At 36.5% G+C, this 21,164-nt stretch overlaps 1 protein-coding gene across 2 annotated transcripts in view; it reads right to left on the reverse strand.

Annotated features, from left to right (window-relative positions):
* top3b (DNA topoisomerase III beta) overlaps positions 1 to 19,518 on the reverse strand; it is a 51,412-nt gene extending 31,894 nt beyond the window's left edge. Inside the window, exons 1-4 of one of the 2 annotated variants that reach the window (XM_028824106.2) lie at positions 19,399 to 19,518; positions 16,581 to 16,723; positions 1,191 to 1,322; positions 996 to 1,102 (exon numbers count right to left, since the gene is read on the reverse strand). In XM_028824106.2, coding sequence (XP_028679939.2) covers positions 996 to 1,102; positions 1,191 to 1,322; positions 16,581 to 16,650 — 309 coding nt within the window. In that variant the 5' untranslated portion in view covers positions 16,651 to 16,723; positions 19,399 to 19,518. Of the gene's footprint in view, positions 1 to 995; positions 1,103 to 1,190; positions 1,323 to 16,580; positions 16,724 to 19,398 lie in introns of those variants that run through there. The other variant, XM_028824107.2, reaches the window with a different exon arrangement.
* Positions 19,519 to 21,164: the final 1,646 nt, after the last annotated feature.

Here is a 21,164-nt window from a genome sequence, read left to right on the forward strand (position 1 = left end):
AAGGGTTTTTAACCAAGTATTAGAAATGAACATTTCATTTCCAGTTATTTAATTTGTCCAATTACTGTTGAGCCCCTGAAATGAAAGGATTGTGTTAAAAAAAATGCTTTAGTTGCCTCACATTTTTATGCAATCATTTTGTTCACCCCACTGAATTAAAGCTGAAAGTCTGCACTTCAACTGCATCTGAGTTGTTTCATTTAAAATTCATTGTGGTAATGTACAGAACCAAAATTAGAAAAACGTTGTCTCTGTCCAAATATTTATGGACCTAACTGTATCTTTGAAATAAATCAAATGTTTAATTGTCTCAAGTGTTAATGTGGCAGTGATGCAGGTCCCCTTTCTACTGACATAAAACAAATTTACAAGCAAATCAAGTATAGAACAGAAACATACTTAAATCTGTTAGAAAGCAGACATGGAAATGTCTGCTTAAGTATGTTTTTACTGACTACATCTGATGAAATGCAACAGAAAAAACAGAACATTTGATCTCCCACTTCAACCACTGAGGTGGTACCTCTTGCCTTCAGAATTATTTTAACAATGGCAAAACGATTATTTTCTGAAATAGAACAAAATCTCATTTTGAAACCTTGTATGCATGTACAAATTTTAAATTGCTTAAAATAATATGGTAGTCATATCTGTTTTGTTTCATAGATTGTTAATTTTTTGTTTTTTAATTATTTTATTAAGCATAGATCTTTTATAAAATTAATTTTGCATTCAAAAACATACAATGAACTTAGACACACAATATACAATATTTGTAAGTCATTATGTGAAGTGCTTTCTCAGGGGATAATTGTTTTAAATCATGATATTCATTGTGCACAGAATATTACATCTTTATATTAATCTTTATAAATATTAAGCAATATTATTTTAGATTCCACACCCCTAAATTACTGGAAATAAATGCATTATGATTCAAATGTACAGTCCAAATTGATACTAAATATTTTAAATTAGTAGTTTAAAAAAATTACCTGCAAAAACTTGACCATGTTTAACTTGGGGTTGGCTTCTTTCTTTTCTGTTGGTGCTTTGCTGAAAAGCTCAGCAGGGTCTACTTTATCCCAATTATTATACTTTCCTTTGGAATTAAACAAGCAAATATAAATTTGTAAATAAATTAAAAAAATGTGTCTTTTTGCTAACATCTGAAACTTATATTATAATACCTATAAAATCCAGAGTCATGACATGTCCACAGACAGAGGTCATCTTAAAGCGCACATTTTGTCCTGAAAATCCTCCACTGTATTCATGAATTGAACAGGCTCCATTGAATCCTTTGCGAGATGTGCAGCTGCCTTTAAAAAAATGATTACAGCAGCATTATTAAAAGTGCAAATGTGAAAAATATCACACTATTGTTGTGCAAACTTAATCTTCACCTTTATCCTTAAATGCTGGTAATCTGCTATATTTCAAATGCATACCCATTAGTTCTTGGAGAATAGTCCATTAAAACATAGACCACCAATAAATACACTTTATGCAAAGGATACTCAGGGCAGTAACAAAGAATACAGAATTTTTGATACTATCAACAAATGCAAAGCTTAGAAAACGTAACCAAATATCAAGTTTTTAAAGCTGATTGAGAAAAAAATTACAAGCTTTAACAAACTGGTTGCATGTACTGCTTACTTTACCATGTAAACCGAATGAGATTTACCATTACATTTAACCCATGCCCCCCTTGGAAGTTGACAAAAGGACCAAAAATGTTTAAAATGAAATTGAAATGAAATACATACACAAATAAAGCACATTTTTTTCTTGTGAAATGTCAGAATGGCTTTGTAGTTCATTTCAAAATTCAACAGTGTGTACTTGCAAATCACTGTGTCAAATTTCATTTTTCCTAATTTGGGGTGAAGGTAGATACAAATGCTGCAATTACAGGCAAAAGTCATTAGAGGTAACAATTATGTTTTCTGTCAGAAGCAGGTTCAAATCTTCTGATGCAATAGTTGAAGCTAAACTGAGATAAACCATAGAATAAGGGGGATTATCTGACTCTTGTCACAGCAGCAAACCTAGGCTTTTGTAATTGTTTGCTGTCACCCTTCTCTGAACTTGTCTGTAACTGTTCATCATTTATGATAATTTTATCCATCCATCCATCCATTTTCCAACCCGCTGAATCCAAACACAGGGTCACGGGGGTCTGCTGGAGCCAATCCCAGCCAACACAGGGCACAAGGCAGGGAACCAATCCCGGGCAGGGTGCCAACCCACCGCAGGACACACACAAGCACACCCACACACCTAGCACACACTAGGGCCAATTTAGAATCACCAATCCACCTAACCTGCATGTCTTTGGACTGTGGGAGGAAACCGGAGTGCCCGGAGGAAACCCACGCAGACACGGGGAGAACATGCAAACTCCACGCAGGGAGGACCCGGGAAGCGAACCCGGGTCTCCTAACTGCGAGGCAACAGCGCTACCACTGCGCCACCGTGCCGCCCTGATAATTTTATTTTTTGTTCAAATTGTTGAATAAACATTTTATAAATAATCTGAAGTTTGTTGGACTGGCAAAAGTTTACTACTTTGATTTAAACAATGGGTAGCTTAATTAAAATTGTAATTCTAAGTGATTTATTTCCAGGTAGGTAGGTGAATGGCATATGCTGTGGCCTCACACTTCATAGTTCATGACCAAATCAGGATAGCAGTCAAGCATCGAAGCAGCAAAGAAATGAGAGGCTGCAATGGACAAAGAGCTACTGGTGACAAAACAGATTAGCACTTGCATTTAAATATAGTAAAAGCCAGCTTTAAAAACTAGTTATAAGAACTTTCTTTCTGTGCCTTATGTAGACACTGTTGGCAGGAGTGTTAAGGGAAAGGAATTTATTGCTGTAAGAATGAACTGAAATTTTAAAATAACTGACTCTTAGGGAGGAAAAGCTCCTGCTGGACACATGAACCTCAAATTATCTTGTAGAGAAGCTACAGTTTATGTAAAGATTTACAATTAATTTAGTTAGGACCATGCCAACTGGGAAATTCCCAGCACAAGAAATTACAGGTTATTTGTCATGGCAAAAATGTAGTTTCCCCCCCAAAAAAAAAAACAATATTGAAAAGTGAATCCATACATTTTACTCAGAGGAAAAATGGGTGTGCTCCTAAGTCACAACACGTAACACCTTTTAGCAACATAACTGCACCTTTCACATGGTGGGTGGATTACATCAAACGGGATTCTCTTTCAAATTACAGCTGTGTCGTAAGTCTCTGCTCTCATATTCCATGAAGCTAAAAAAGATTTGCATAAATATTTACTTGCCTTATTTTACCAAGAAAACATGGGCTGGTATGATGATTTCTAGCAATGAATAAAACAATATTTGCATGAGTTTCAATTTCTCAACAAAAATGATTCTTTTTTCTAATCATCTTAAAACATTTTAAAAAGTGAAAATATATTTGAAATGCGTAAAATTTCTAAAGTTCAAAAGTCTGTCACCTGTCCATTTTTCCAGTTACTTATCCAGAGCAGGGTCACAGGGCAGATGACGCAAGCAGCAAGCATCAGGTGGAAGAGAGGAACAATCCCTGGACAGGTTGCCACTGCATCACAGGGTGAACACACACCACTGCCAATTTATAAATGTCAATCCACTTAACCTGCCTGTCTTTGAAGCGTGGGAGGAAATCAGAGCACCTGAATGAAACCAATTCAGACTTGGGTAGAACACACAATCTCCACTTAGGTAACAGGAGGGACATGTGCCCTGGTCAATAGTTGGTCACGTTATTTAAAATTATATCAGTGTAAAAGAAAGAACAAAAATTTTATAAGTCAGACTAGTAACCTTATAGAAAGGCTTATTTAAAAATTACATTAACCAATACATACAGTGACTGGGGATAACAACACGCAGAGGTCAATGAAAAGTACTGGAATCAATAAATGACATCTTTCAGATGAAATTTCTTGCTTAATTTCTGTCAGCACAGAAACTTCTATAGTGCAGGACGTAAGCCTTCCTAACTCTTCCTGTCCCGAAGGTTCTCCAAAAGCTACAATTTTTTTAATGGCAAGGGGAGACTCTCTACTGGACTTTCAGTTTAAGCAAGAATCACTATACCACAGGAACTTAATTCAACATGTTTTCTATTCATACAAGTGCTTGTACTTTACATTATATATAAAAAAAAAAAACCCTGACAGTTTTTAAAATTTGCCTTTTCCAATCAACAATATCAATACCATGAATGTTGATGCATATTTTTACTTGTACAAGTGTATCACAATTACATCAACAGATAGCCAGGGGAAAACATGTGTAAGGCATCAGTCAATAATAGCAGAAATAAAATTGTCACTTGCTGCAAACTGGAACTTTACATATAATATATACATTTTTTATATTTGTGCATGGATTTAGAATACATATTTATACACAAACTAGAATGATTTTCAGGATAACTTTTGGTTTTACAAGAAGCTCCTTTAAAGGAACATACATCCAAACAGATAAGCCCAACAGTCAAGCACAAGATTCTTTTATAGTATAACCAAGGTCTTGCAGTTTACAGAGGTAAGCACAGAGAAAACTATTATGTTGAGTTACTGCATCTTTTATGGGACAAATTTTACAAATAAAAGTTGAATAAAATGATGATATAGGCAGCTGCTAGACAACCTCTTCTTAACATATCACTATCAGTCAGCATTGCCATGTAACCACATTAACACAGCTGAACAGTCAAGAACTCAGTAATAGATAGGAATCTTGTTGGTTATGTTTTCCTGAACAATGCATATTTTAAAAATAATAAGTGTATATATATCTGAAGGTACAGCGCGCATCCTGGCCAAGTCAGGCGTCAGAATAGCACACAAACCCACAAACAATCTGCGCACGGTCCTGTTTAATGTTAAAAACAAGAAATCGATAGCAGAAACACGAAACGCAGTTTATAGCATTCCATGCAGTTCTTGCTCAGCAGTATACATAGGACAAACTTCATAAAGAATTGCAACACGTATACAGGAACATCGCAACGCCGTCAGAAAAAAGGACTCACTTCCATTGATCTACACGCATACTAAATCAACAGGACATACATTTAACTGGGACAAACTTAAGAAGAACATGTTCCTAATAAATAAACTGTACACCCAATACCCCCCCCCACGTAATGTTTTGCTATATATTGCCTTTGATACTTGTAGGTCTAAGCATTATCCTCTGATGAAGACCCCTGGCAGGGGCTGAAAGCTCAGGAATAAAAACTACTTTATGATACGCGATTCGTTTTCTCCCTTTGTGGATCTCCAGCTGCTAATATTATATATATATATATATATATATATATATATATATATATATATACACATACATACATACATACATACATACATACATATACAGGTGCTGGTCATAAAATTAGAATATCATGACAAAGTTGGTTTATTTCAGTAATTCCATTCAAAAAGTGAAACTTGTATATTAGATTCATTCATTACACACAGACTGATGTATTTCAAATGTTTATTTCTTTTAATGTTGATGATTATAACTGACAATTAATTAAAGTCCCAAATTCAGTATCTCGGAAAATTAGAATATCAATTAAGACCAATGCAAAAAAAGGATTTTTAGAAATGTTGGCCAACTGAAAGGTATGAACATGAAAAGTATGAGCATGTACAGCACTCAATATTTAGTTGGGGCTCCTTTGGCCTGGATTACTGCAGCAATGCGGCATGGCATGGAGTCGATCAGTCTGTGGCACTGCTCAGGTGTTATGAGAGCACATGTTGCTCCGATAGTGGCCTTCAGCTCTTCTGAATTGTTGGGTCTGGCGTATTGCATCTTCCTCTTCACAATACCCCATAGATTTTCTATGGGGTTAAGGTCAGGCGAGTTTGCTGGCCAATCAAGAACAAGAAAACACACACACACACACACATATATATACATATACAGTGGTGCAAAAAAGTATTTAGTCAGCCACCAATTGTGCAAGTTCTCCCACTTAAAAAGATGAGAGAGGCCTGTAATTTTCATCATAGGTATACCTCAACTATGAGAGACAAAATGAGAAAAAAAAATCCAGAAAATTACATTGTCTGATTTTTGAAGAATTTATTTGCAGGTATAAACCACCACCATGCTTCACTGTAGGGATGGTATTGGTCTGGTGATGAGCGGTGCCTGGTTTCCTCCAAACGTGACGCCTGGCATTCACAACAAAGAGTTCTATCTTTGTCTCATCAGACCAGAGAATTTTTTTTCTCATGGTCTGAGAGTCCTTCAAGTGCCTTTTGGCAAACTCCAGGTGGACTGCCATGTACCTTTAACTAAGGAGTGGCTTCCGTCTGGCCACTCTACCATACAGGCCTGATTGGTGGATTGCTGCAGAGATGGTTGTCCTTCTGGAAGGTTCTCCTCTCTCCACAGAGGACCTCTGACAGAGTGACCATCGGGTTCTTGGTCACCTCCCTGACTAAGGCCCTCCTCCCCCGACCGCACAGTTTAGATGGCCGGCCTGCTCTAGGAAGAGTCCTGGTGGTTTTGAACTTCTTCCACTTACGGATGATGGAGGGCACTGTGCTCATTGGGACCTTCAAAACAGCAGAAATTTTTCTGTAACCTTCCCCAGATTTGTGCCTTGAGACAATCCTGTCTCGGAGGTCTACAGACAATTCCTTTGACTTCATGCTTGGTTTGTGCTCTGACATGAACTGTCAACTGTGAGACCTTATATAGACAGGTGTGTGCCTTTCCAAATCATGTCCAATCAACTGAATTTACCACAAATGGACTCCAATTAAGCTGCAGAAACATCTCAAGGATGATCAGGGGAAACAGGTTGCACCGGAGCTCAATTTTGAGCTTCATGGCAAAGGCTGTGAATACTTATGTACATGTGCTTTATCAATTTTTTTTATTTTTAATAAATTTCCAAAAATCTCAAGTAAACCTTTTTCACGTTATCATTATGGGGTGTTGTGTGTAGAATTCTGAGGAAAAAAATGAATTTAATCAATTTTGGAATAAGGCTGTAACATAACAAAATGTGGAAAAAGTGATGCGCTGTGAATACTTTCCGGATGCACTGTATATACACATACATACATATACATACAAATATTGTGAATTAGATGATATATAGCGCCCGACCCAACACAGACTACACAGAGGCACGTGTAAAAACACAACAAGACTTTTATTTTCTTCACCTGTGGGGCACGTCTTCCCCGTGAACCCCACAGGCAATACACAGTACCAAAGCACTTAAACCACAACACAACCCTTCTTCTGGTACCACTACTCCTCCCAGGAAACCTCGTCCTCTTCCTCCCGATTCTGGCCCTGAGTGGTGGTGGCTGGCCCCTTTTATAGCCCACCTGGAAGTGTTCCAGGTGCATGACCACCTGATTCCAATTGCACTTCCAGGTGGAGCTGAAGATTTGTCCAGCTGGTCTGTGGAATACATGCAGCACCCACTGGCAGCCACCCCAGCTCGCAACCAGCCTGTTGAGGACTCCCTCTCCCATGGAGCCCTGCAGGAAACTGAGGCGCTATCGTCAGCCTGGGAGGCTGCCACCAAGCATACCGGGGGAGGTACTGAGACGCCCATGGTTGCTCCCCCGAAACATATGTAGAAAAGGCGTCCCGGCCGGGCATGCATACATACATACATACACACACACACATAGAGTCAAATGTTTTACAACATCTTAGTTTTTCTTCAGATTTAATCAGCTGAAGGAATGACCTAAAATGGTGTAAAGGTAAGCTGCCAGAGGTTTAACTTTAAAGTTTATGTTAGCAAAAACCACAAATAAAAAAGGAATTTTCAGAATATTACAAACGGGCCTTCTTCAGGAAAAACTAATAGTTTACAACTTATTGATGTTCTGCAGCTATAAATGTTAATTAAGCCTTTCAAGCAAATCATTTGCACAGGTGTCCCAAATTCTGTTGAAAACTTAAAGACCCTCTGCCTATCTTAAAGCAGAGTTAGAACAGACTGTGTTACTACACGCTCTGAAGTACTACTTGGACAATATTCCAGTGATAATGGCAAGAAAACAGCAATTAACAAATGCCATGAGGCAGAGCATTATAACCCTTAGAGGTGTAGGCCTTTCATTTAGAGAAACTGGGGGGAAAAATTGATATATATATATATATATATATATATATATATATATATATATATATATATATATATATATATATATATATCAAAGTGTCAGTGAGCATGTTGTCCTACACAGTCCATTGTAAACTGTAAGAAATTCCAATAGGAAGAGATCTGGCAGACCCAATGTCACACCCCAGTCAGAAGACAAGCTTCTGAGGGTCACTAGCTTGAATGACAGGTGCCTTGCAGCACAACAATTTAAAGCACAGCTTAACAATGGTCGAAAACAGAAAGTCTTAGTTTCTATTGTGAAGGGGAGACTTTGTGCTGCAGATTTGACAGGGCAAGTGGCAGAAAGAAAGCCATTTCTTAAAGGGAAAAATAAAGCGAGGCTTTACCTAGGCCATGAAATATCGGCTGTGGACTACTGCAGACTGGAGGAAAGTTTTGTGGGGCCGATGAATCAAAAATTGAAATCTTTGGTTCATCACACAGAGTGCTTGTACGCAGTCGAATTGGTGAAAGGATGGCTCCTCAGTGTGTGACACAAACTGTTAAACATGGAGGAGAAAGTGTGATGGCATTAGGTTCTTTTGCTGGAGGCAGAGTTGATGACTTACATTCTGAATCAAAAGGGTTACCACAGCATTTTGCAGCACCACACAGAACCTTCTGGTCAGCATCTAATAAGTCATACCTCCAGACTATGTTAGAACTATGTTAAAAGAAAAGAACAAGAAGGCACATTTCAAAACATAGAATAGCTAGCAGTCTCCGGACTTAAACCACATTGAGTAAGTTTGGGATGAACTGGACAGAAGGGTGAAAGGAAATCAACATACAAATGCAATACTTTTGTGGGAACTTCTGCAACAGCGTTGGGTAGATCTTTCTGACCAACATTTGATTTTCCTTACAAAAAGAATGTCACATGTGTGTTTAGCTGTTATATAAGCACAAGGTACCTACTTTAATGAATCAAAATCAAATCAAAATTTGAATAAAATTTTGTACACTTGATTCCTTTTTACAAGACCATTTCAATGAATATTTTAATTTTTAAATTCTGCCTTCAAAATAAAATGCATAATGTTTAATAAATATATTATTTTTATGTAAAGGTTATTTCTTCGGTACACTACATTTACTTATTTGGCTGACACCTTTATCCAAGGCGACTTACAACATTTTTATTACAACTGGCTACATTCCTTTTTGGTTTTCTAATTGGAGCACAGGGAGGTTAAGTGACTTGCTCATAGTCACACATTCTCAATAGCAGCATTTGAACCCACAACCTCAGGGTTTGAAGTCCGAAGCCTTAACCGTTATGTCACACTGCCTGCCAAAAGGACAAGACAACTTATTTACCATTTTCATCATGTTTTATTTAGTACACATCTAACAAAAAACAGGATATGTGCAAATATTAAACAAATGATTTTTTTTGTCAGTTTAATAATAATTCAGAATTCAAAGGATTATTATTTTCGTCAAGTTGATTTTATAAAGAGTTGCAAAACAGAACTATTAGTACTGACAAAATGCATCACTCCACTGGAGACATGACACTAATTAGAGCTTCTCTTTTTCTGTTGTTAGCGTTCATTTCAAGCAGGAATCAAAAAGAATGTATCATTTACTGGCAACTCTAAAGTTACCTTCAAAACCGAATGATAGACTTGAAAATAAGGCATTGCATGGGTCTGGATAGATTTAGCTACTGATAACAAAACAAAGCCTACAGTTAAAGCATTCTTTATTTCTTTATTATATTCACACATTCACTTGTCACTGAACCCATCTAATCCAATTCTGGGGTCTCTTGGGCAGAGCATATTCCAGCGCTATTAGGTGGGAACCAGACCTGGATGATGCACTACTCCAATACAAGTCACACTTCTGCACAAACCTCTTCATTCAAACTGCAACAATTTTGAGTTACCAGTCAACCTTAAATGCGCTTTCAGAAGGAAAATCTATGCAGACATGGAAAAAGCATTTAAACTCTGGATTAAAGTCTGGATTCATTCCCAGCAGTGCTGACTGCTGTAGGACATTATAACCCCAACATCCATGCAGGCAGTCATAATGAATTACAATATTGTTTGGTAGTAACAATTTTGCAATTAACAGTGCTCAGGTCCCTGGCTTAGATCAGGCATGAGGTACCATGTACTCTATGTGACGTACTACATTTCTCCTCATTGGTTCAAAATCATCATTATCCAAAACCAATAATCTTTCTCTTATTATTGATAACTCTGTTGTTTCCCCATCATCTCAGGTCAAGAGTCTGGGTGTCATCCTCGACAGTACTCTATCTTTCCAATGTCACATTAATAACATCACCCGGTCTGCTTACTTCCACCTACGTAATATTAATCGCATTCGCCCCTCCCTCACTCCTCATACTACTGCCATTCTTGTTCATAGTCTTGTCACTTCTCGGCTGGACTACTGCAATTCACTCCTCTTTGGTCTCCCTAATAAATCTCTTCATAAGCTTCAGTTAGTCCAGAATTCTGCAGCACGTATCATCACTCAGATCCCATCTATTCACCATATTACTCCGGTCTTGCAACAGCTTCATTGGCTCCCGATCAAGTTTCGTATTGATTTTAAGATTCTACTATTAACATTTAAGGCCATCCATAACCTCGCCCCTCCATATCTGTCTGACCTTCTTCATGTTGCCATTCCATCCCGTAACCTTAGATCCTCTTCCTCCACCCATCTGACTGTCCCTCCCGCCCGTCTAACCACCATGGGGAGCAGAGCTTTCAGCCGTTCTGCTCCCAAGCTCTGGAATTCATTGCCTGCGGATCTCCGAAATATCAAATCATATTCATCCTTCAAATGTAAACTTAAAACGCATCTGTTTAAAATGGCTTTTTCTTTTTCCTCCCGATTATAGTGGTTTTGTTTGGTTTTAATTTCTAGATTTTCTGATGTTTTAAGTTTTTATAATTGTGTCTTTTATTTATTTATTTATTGTTCGGTGTCCTTGAGTTCCTTGAAAGGCACCTTGTATAAATAAAATGTATTATTATTATTATTATTAAACAAATCTGTGGGTTTCTTATCTATCAACCTATAATGCTGTCAAGTCAATTAACATTTCTGGGGAATGATCAAGTTAATTTATGATGGTGTGTACATTTGTGCAATATAAATGACAAGAATATGTATAAGTTCACTGCTGACAAAAAAAAAAAGAAGTGGCTCCCAAATGACTTAGAGAAAGTGAGTAAGGAAAATGAATGAACAGACATATAAAATAATGTGCTAACAGGTTAGTCAGCAGCAAGATAGGCGAAAGCCCAATGGCACAAAAGAAAACAGTAAATTGGCTATAAAGAGAGAAGCAAAATAACTATATACATGAAATAAAGCATTCATTTAAGAACTTTGGAATGAGGCAGCCATATCTATTTTGCAATTAGCTGGTTTGCTTTATGTTCAGCTCCTTGCTAAGGCCCACAAGGCATACTATGAATGACAAGATGCAGCCTGCTATCTAGTGAGTGAAAAAAATTAGTAATGAGACTAGAATTTATTTGTAATACACATTTGTGACGTGATGAAAAATGTTTCCCTGGAGAGCCCATTTATGTGTCTGCCTCTATATAAATATGAGCACAGAAATACACACAGTATGCAACTCTAAGCACTTTACTATCAAGAATTCTCAAACTTAGGAGCTTGGCACCGCAGAGGAGAAATGCTTCACCATAAGGTAAGACACTTATATTATTTCAGAAATGCAAAAAATTGAAAATATTTTTTTCTATCTAACATTTATTTAAAAAAATCTCTAAAAATGTGTTACATTTTTATGAAACCTGAATTGCATTATTTGCATGAAATAATAAATAATAAAATCAAATTTGTAAGCAATTCTGTTGAAATATTGTACATTGCAATACCGAGTTTCCTTTCATGAGCTGAATATTTATGGTTATAATTGCCGACTTGCTCAGACTCTTATGCTTACTTCATATGATAATGAACAATATATATATACATATATACATTATACCTTGTGATTTGTGTATTTCTAAATAAGCTTCATTAAAAATAGGCTTTAATCTTGACCCAAGTTTGAATAATAAGAACTTGTCAATAAGTCACAAATAGCCCTTCAGTTATGAATTTACTTCTGTGTTTAGCATCTTTGATATTCTACATAAAATATACTGTTAAGATTCAGCTTATAGATGTATGCCTTTGCATTCACATACACTCTTGTATTTATTGTTTTATCAGTGTTTGAAAGCTGTCTAGGCTCGCTCGTGATTCCAAACTATTACACGTCCATCTCCCACAGCCAGGCATCACAGATGGGATAATTCTTCATTATTTGAATGCAGTGTTTTGTTCTTGCTAAGCCCAATGTTTCTTATTTACAACATTAAATTTGATTTTCTTCATTTGTGCACATTAAAATCTAGTGCTCTTTGAAAATTTAGGACCACAATATACATTTATACAACCACAATTTTCATCTTGGTATCCTCCCATGCAGGCCACTATTGTTCAATATGAATGTAATGGCTGACTTCTGCTTTGATTCATTTCAGTACTCAATAGAGGCCTGTAGATGCTAGACCAATACCTTCAAAGTACTCTACACCTTGATCTTTTGATGGACGTAATTTAAAGTTCTCATCTGTTAAAGTTCATTTGCAGCTCAGTGGCAAACCATCTTTTCTGAATTGGTATTTTAGCCCTTGCCTGCCACATGAGAGCTGACATATCTTTTGCATTAGCACTTTCGAACAAGGATAGCTTCATCTTCAAACTTTTGGCATTAACAGCATGATAGCAACAACCAGGTTTTTTGGTGTGATTGGACCTTAAAATTCACCAAGTTGATTATCTTGGATGATCTCAATCAAATTAACACCATTCTACAATCCTGTCATTCTGAAACTGTAAATACTTCTAAAAACAGAGGGCATGGATGATCAAAATGGTAAATGAATAAACAATAAAGAAGTCTACTGTACACTTTAAGTCTAGCAAATAAGAGTCTCTTGTGAATAAATAAATGCTATTTAAAAATATATTCAAGGTTAATAATGAGCAAAAAGAAAATTTGAGCAGAAAGACAAAAAGGAGTTTGTGTTAAAATCAAATGGAAAAAAATATTAAAGCTGGTTATAATATGTATCAATGTTTCTAGGCTCTGTGAAATGTAGATAAGCAACTACTTACTACAAGCTGACTGCACTTACACAACATTTTAAAACACATTATTTATGAAAGGTAGACAATCAGCATGTTCAAACTGAACTGATTAAAATACAAGTCACTTGAGGGACTGTTTTGTGAAATAAATCCAAATATTCTAATCAGCATATCTTCCATTTTATCTTCCAGTTCATTCAAATATTGTGCATTACAATGCTGATTGTCAGCACATGCAATTGCAATCCAGTTATCAACATAATAAAAGGCAATCTCAGTTTAGAGCTATCCCAAGACTACAATAGCGAGCTACTACTGAAAGAAAGAAGTTTGGCTCCCTGGACTTATGAGTAAGTACTTTTATTATTGCCTTCTGCTGACAATGCCACAGGTGCTCAGATGCAGGAAAACATTTCTGAAAAGCTCATCCAGTAAGGTCATCATTTTCTGTTTTACATCTCCAACCAAACTAGATCAAAGAACCAATATTTTGTACAATGTATATGAAAAGAAATATCTTAAAATGTCGCACAAGACTGAAAAAAATTACCTTGGATACAATACTTACTTTGTATTCAGAAAGCTCATAGTTATGGTGTACACATTTAACACATAATGTCATTTCAAACAACTACTGTATCACACAAAAGAAATTCATTATATATTCTTAAAAGAAAAAAATAATAATTGTGAAGCTAACCAAGCTTCTGGCTTTCTTCTGCTGTACCTCGCAGAAATGTTTTACACACACTCAGAGGGTCTAAAGCTTTAGAATTGTATGTGGCATTAACTGGGATCAGATATATGAACTGAATTTGTAAGTGACATTTACGTCTATTCAATTACCTAGTGTAGTTCTTTATGCACTTTTAGTCTACACTTTGATGGAGTAATTCTTTGCAAAATAAAACCTTGTATAGTATTGAATTATTTGGGACAAATGGCATTTTGATAAACACCAGTTAAAGATGTATTGGTCCATGCATGCAACAGTGAAACAGAATAAGGCTAAATTTGTTTTTCTTACTTGACAAAATATCCTGTTTATGGACTGAGCAACTTTGTGGAAAATGGAAATAATACAAATAATATCATTGCAGGAAAAAGCAGGACAATGAGAGAGTGCCACAGGTCATATATGAGGCACAATGCAGCACATCCCACCACTGCACGATCAGATCCAAGAACAAAACAAGCAGCCTTTACAGCCTCGAATCAGTTCCCATAAAGGCAAAAATACCTGTCCTGAGGAAAAAGAGTTCATAGTCTGTTGAATATACCCTGGAGTTTGAAACTGTGAAAGTTGCTTGCCTCTGTGTAATCCCGAGGAACCCAAATGAAGAAAGATTAGAAGCTATTGTAAACTGTTTAGAGAATAAAAAAATGTAAAAAAATATGTAAAAATGAGGTTATCCCTTGTTTGTTTTGCACAAGTAGCATGATTTAAAGCCTTGAAAGGGCTTTATACAAGTTTTTTTATTGAATAAAATTAGAATTTGAGAATATAAAAACCTAAGAAGTATGTATTTAGGGGTCTTTAGAACTTCTACCCAACTGATGTACTAAATGTTACTTTTTTTTTTCTTAACTTAAGTATTAAAAGCTAATTCACTTTATGTTGTTTATATGTACAAATGTATCATTGATTGAAGGAATCAGTCTGTATGTAGAATTTATATTTACCTTAACAGAAATATTAGCATTATTTATGTATTTAAAAAAAGCTAAAAATAACTTGAATAAATCAGTTTACCATTATATAAAATAATGTAATTGTTTTGTTTTCATGGATATTTTATCTGTTACCTCCTCACATCTAGGATGGCTGCCTTTAAACTGTTCTTAGACACTATAAGTGTACAACAAATACAACAAACTATGCCTTTCCTGGACAGACTGCCCAGAAATATGTTATCAGTACCAATTACAAAGAATGAGTTATATACAACACCACACCTTATAAAGGGATTGGTTTTTCATTAAATCACTAGATGCTGGAAGTCAAGAAAAAGTTTCAAAATGATTCTAATTAAAAACCGAGCAAAAATAAAAGTTTAGGTCACAAAATGCAAAAAAAATATATTCTGCAAACAGCTTAGTTGTCTGCACTATAGCAAATGAAGAATCAGGTTATTTTCATTTAACTGACAAAAGTAACAGAATTGTCCCAAAGGTAAAAAGTCAAAAATAATATCAAAAAATATTAATCATTCACTCATTGGTTATGAAGACAGCAAAACTACTGCAGTTTAATCTCATATAAGCACACCATAAAAAATACATGACAAGTTCACTAAAAGTTCATTTTTGGTGACTTAGACAGCTGATAGATGGTAGAAACACGCATTCAAACCTACAATGCAAAACAGCATTTGTTAAATGTTATTGTATATTTCAGGTATGTACTCAATTATTAAAACTCTTATACTGCCATCACTCTCTTAACAGGTGAAATGAAAATCTCTGGAGTGAGAGTGTAACATTTTTATATACTCCCTGAATGGGATGTGACCATTAACACCACATGAAGGTCTTGAACACAAAAACCATTACTCTGCTATTTTAAAAACATAATTGTACTGCATCAATCCAGTCGAAGACAATATCTAACATTTTTTGGAATACATCAAATGTTGTGAAATGCATAATGTCAATAAACCAACCAAAAACCCACACTCTAGTGTACAAAAAATATCATTAACCTTTCTCTTTGAGTAGGACTATTAATGCACTTTGGGGTGGGGCAAATGATATCAGGGCTAGCTGATCAAAGTGAAGATGTGCATGCATCATTTGATTTGATTAGGCTCTGGTCAAGTAGTTCCTCTACATTAGGAACTCATATTTTGATCTGAAAATCTTGACTTTACAACATTTTTCAAAGTTAGACGAATACAGATTACAAGCCATGTTCAGATGAAGGGCCTGTTCTAGCCTGAATCGCTCTTGGGTTCTTATTTCAGTTTATATTGGGAGGGATTTTTGACCAGTCCATTTCTAGGCTTTCCAATTTTGTAGAAGACCAAGGAAATGTGAAACAGTGTACAGTATATATTAGCCCTTAGTTTTCCTCTGCGTAGCTGCAGAGAAGCTTATATTTTAAATTTAATATTTTTGGTTTGGTAAATCACATCAAACATTGTATAAACACATTTTTCACCACAATAAAATAATTATGATAATTCAAGATTCAGCATGCAAATATCACACAGAATAAATAAATGCACAAAGAAAATATTTACAGCCCTACCTCGCGAAAGGATTTTAGAAATAGACTGTGCCAAAGATGGCTTTTCTGCTACCATAAAGACAGTCTTCATTTTATCAAGCAGTTCACTGATCAGGCTAAGAAATGAGCCAGTTTGTGGTCCTCTTTGTGAATATTATTGAAGGCTGCAAACAGAAAAAAATAAAAGTCCTTTAATTTCCAAAAGAGTTTAATACATTACCTTAACCAAAAAAAAAAAATTCCAAGTTTCCTAGTTCTTTATTTAAAACTGTCCAACAGCAATGTGTTGGTGACTTTAACTCTTTCAGGGCTGATGTTGACTTTTGTCAAAAGGAGGAGTTGACGATGGTAATCGACTGTAAACTGTGACAAAACCAACTGTTATGTTTTAGATAGACTCTCCTTGCTAGAAGGAAAGTTAGCTTCATTGGTTTGACCAAGATTTCCTGCGCTTGTGTGACTAGCAAGGCGCAAACAACAGCAAAAATGGCACTGACATGTAGCGAGAGATCAAAGTGAATGCATAATGCAAACTACTCTGTGGACGACATTTGGTCTATTATCTCTGAACTGGACTATGACTTGTTGGACTCTGATTTTGATACAAGTGATCGAAAACGAATGTGAGGTTCCAGCTTCAGCTGACTGGTCCCCAGCTAATCAAGGTGATAAATGGGTTCATGTAGCTGATATGCCTATGTTCGCCAGGGAGGAGTGCCACTTAATAATGATAAGAGGTAGAAACCTTGATCGCTGCTGCTGCTGCTGCCTCAGCCACGTGAAGACAGCTTGGCAGCAAGCCTGCTGCACATTCTTGTTAAACTGGCTGCCACAACATGCAGCAACAGACATTTTATGTTGATTTCTGTGTGAAACCATTACTTTTCAGAAACTGTTTTTTAGAAAATATATTCAGCCCTCAAAGAGTTAAGGAAACCAACAGCACATTTTGCAAAAATTTTCAAATAAAACAACTAGCCTATAAATTTTCAGTGTGGTTGTACTCCGTTTGTTCTATAAAACTTTACCAGCGTCAAAACTGACAAAAATGTGTAGCAAATCATATAAGATTAAGACCAGTGGTCACTGGGGGCCTAACAATCCTTAAGTAAATTTATAAATTTCAATGAGCAATTGAATTGAACTGAATCCACAGAATGTGCATTGAAATATAAATACATTTTTAGCAAGAAAAAAAAAACATACTATAGAACACTGTTAATCTTTTAATGAAAATGAAAGTAACAAAAAAAATACCTTTTTGACATAATATATAACCATTAAACAAACAACTGATGAAGGGCACTTCTGCAATCAAAGATTTTTAGGACAAATTTTAACAAACACCACAAAACTGGTACAGTAAGAACTCTCTTATTCCGAATGTCAAAAAGAAATTACACTTAATTTAAATCTGCATGTGTCATTGTTCGGGGGAAGGAGGCACAAATTGTAACTGGATATACTGTACATACTTAGGTTCTACTCTAACTAGAATACAAATACTAAAAATATATATTCTAAATGCAACATGTGCCTATTTCTCCTATGTAAACTCAGACTGTTTAAAGTGGACAAGGAACTCATGTTGTCCTTTTATCAAAACGTGATACAACCTGTCATCCCCTTCGGCTTCATTGCCTGGTTTAGTTGGTCTCACAAATCACAATCTGAAAAAGTACCAGCAGATTACCAGACATGCAGCTAAAGTTATTAGGACTGACATAGATAATTTTAGTATGCGTCACAAGGCAATGCTGAAAACATTGGACATCATCTCGATTGATGACAGACACCCATTACATGATAGCCTTAGCTTCAGGAAATCAGAAAGCATAGTCTCTTTAAAAACCCACATAAATCGCTCCAGAAATTCCTTTCTTCTGTATGCCTTTTTAATAAGGAATATCGAAGACAATGAACATTTCCAGAAGTGTCGTTTTTCATATGTACAGTACCCCTTAACCCTTGTAGGTTAAAATGCACTATTAAACTGATAAAAGTAGGTAGGAGGAAAAAAAACGCTGTTTTACAAATGAGGAAATCTGTCTTCTCTGTTTATTTTATTTCTGCCTGTTACTGGATGCAACGGAGAAAGCTAATTTCATGCCTTCTTCCGCAAACACGACTAAATAAAAAAAAAAACCTTGCAAAATGATTAATAAAATTAGGAGATGCCAAATTCACGTCTGAAGTTGGGCCTAAATGTTATTTTACACAGCAAACTGATGCACAGTGATCAAATTGTTAATTTGTTAAGGACAATTCCAAAAATATCTGACAGTACATTCAGATTTAGGAGGGTGCGCGAGTCATTAGGGGGCACTTCCTTGGCTTACTGTAATTCACTATTCTTATGTTTTTTTCCTGCACTGCCCTCATCAAGAATACAGTAGGTCTACAGTAGGTCTGCGTCTCCAATTACGATTATAATCTATCAATCATCACACACAGCATGTGACTAGATTTGGATATACGGCTTAGAACATGGATAAAATTCCATAATTACGGTTACTTCTCACAGACTGGCACACCACTTCGGGTGTTCAAAAAGGATATGTTAGAATATACAGTATTTCTGTCAACCACGCAACAACTTAATCTCTGATTCCAATGCTGACATTTCACTTCTTGCTAATATTCTTTAAGACAATTTTCCCAGCGTTCGTCTACACGAAAATGAAACCGAACAAGTCAGAAGCAGAGAAACAGCTAACAGAAACATCTGCAATATTCTAATCCCAATAATAACGAAACTGTGCCTTCCTTAAACTCTTTCTCGAGTCATTCACACAAATATACATACATGCACGCAAACAATAAGTTAAAACATTCTTACCGGAAAGGATATCTCTAATTATGTGCATAAAGCCATTCCTTTTGTACCAAAGACTCCACTGGTCACCAAACGCTCACCTACATCGCGCGAAAGCGCCAGCCAGGAAGGGCCGGATTCTACATCCGGGTCATGCGTGCCCTTGAGGTGGTTGCGCGCCCAATTTCTCACGCGGTCCGCCTGGTTGTGGGTGACAGATGCGCCGTTGATCACGCAGCTCATCCTAAGGCTATGCAGAACTTCAGTTATAGACTTTTTCTGCTAACGGTTGTAGAAGACAAAACATCATGAACGTACTCTGTTCGCCAAGCGAAAAGGAAAGCAGATGAAAGCGCTTTAACTGTAAATTATGTAGTGCGCCCATCTGTCAATGTGAGGGACCAAGAAACTCGATTTTTTTTTCTACTTTTGTACAGTATCGATAAAGGTTGTCAGTTGGCATCCAAGGCAAATACTAAACAAAGTAACCACATAACATATGTTGATATGGTTGTCATATGTTTTTTATATTTTTAAGCTTATCTGAAATGTTACCAATTTGCATACTGTACTGAGGAAAGCGGTTAGTGGAGGATGGCATAACAGCACCCCTGAATTTACAGTATGAGCACTTGGAAGGGCCATAAAAGTCGCAGGATTGCTGCTTGTAGATTTCTCGTCAGGTTTAATACAATCAAACCCCACATTTTAGTTGACAAATTCTGTTTGGACCCTAACTTGGTGTTGCGGATTCAGGAAGAGTGAGTGTTAATGGCTGTTTTTCTGATGGCCTCGATAAATCCATAGTGACACCTCAATGCTGCAGCTGTTGTCTCCTCTTCTGTTTATATTATACACGATTGATTTTAGAGGTTCACAGACCTGGGGGGTATTTTTCGTACGTGGATTACTCGTTTAGCCGGATGTAATTGTTGACGATTTGGCCTGATCCTGGATCTGTCGGTTTTTTGAAACTCTTGCTGGAAGTGTTGTCATAGCAACACATCCAAATCCGCAAACCTGCTCGGAGCAGGTTTGTTCTGCGTAAACAAGGATTAGTTTACACACGTGATCAGTGACGGTGTGGAAGTCATCCAGTCAGGGCTTCGCCGTTCATGAATGAGCGACCAATTGATATTGATGTGCAAATTATAGGAAGAGAATTTCATATAAAGAGGGTTTTGCGGCGATCGGTAAGATCCTTTATTGCCCCCGGAGGAATTCTGTACGAAAGATATCGCTTTAGCCGAGGGGGAATATTGTACCCTCAAAGATTTATTAGCTCCGTATATTCGAAGTCAAACTCGGCGAAGTCAGGCTCTCACAACCACACAGACAGTAGGCATTGCTTTGAGGTTTCTTGCAAGCGGCACTTTTTTTATATACTGTAGGCGATGCGGAACAGCGATCGAAAAGTGCAGTTTTCCAGGCAATTCGTAAAGTCTGTTTGGCTCTGAAACATTTCCTTCAGGTTTTCATTGTGTTTTCCTGGACACCTGCGTGTGCAGACAATAAAAGAGGCGTTTCATGCCATTTGCATGTAGGTAATACACAGGTAAAAACACCCACAGTTCCACGAAGAATCCCACAATCAGCCTAACATTCTCATTACCAGGATTTCCAAATGTGATTGGGGCACATGGGACTGATCAGAGTTGAGTTTGATCAAACATTATTTGGAAAGTGTACCTCTCCTCCTGATGAATAATCAGACACAGTGTCTTCATCAAATATTTGACCTTAGTTAATATCTCGTTGGTCAGACACAGGTTCAAAGGATATGACATTCC

Source organism: Erpetoichthys calabaricus, chromosome 18 (assembly GCF_900747795.2).
Source record: "Erpetoichthys calabaricus chromosome 18, fErpCal1.3, whole genome shotgun sequence".
NCBI classification, from domain to species: Eukaryota; Metazoa; Chordata; class Cladistia; order Polypteriformes; family Polypteridae; genus Erpetoichthys; species Erpetoichthys calabaricus.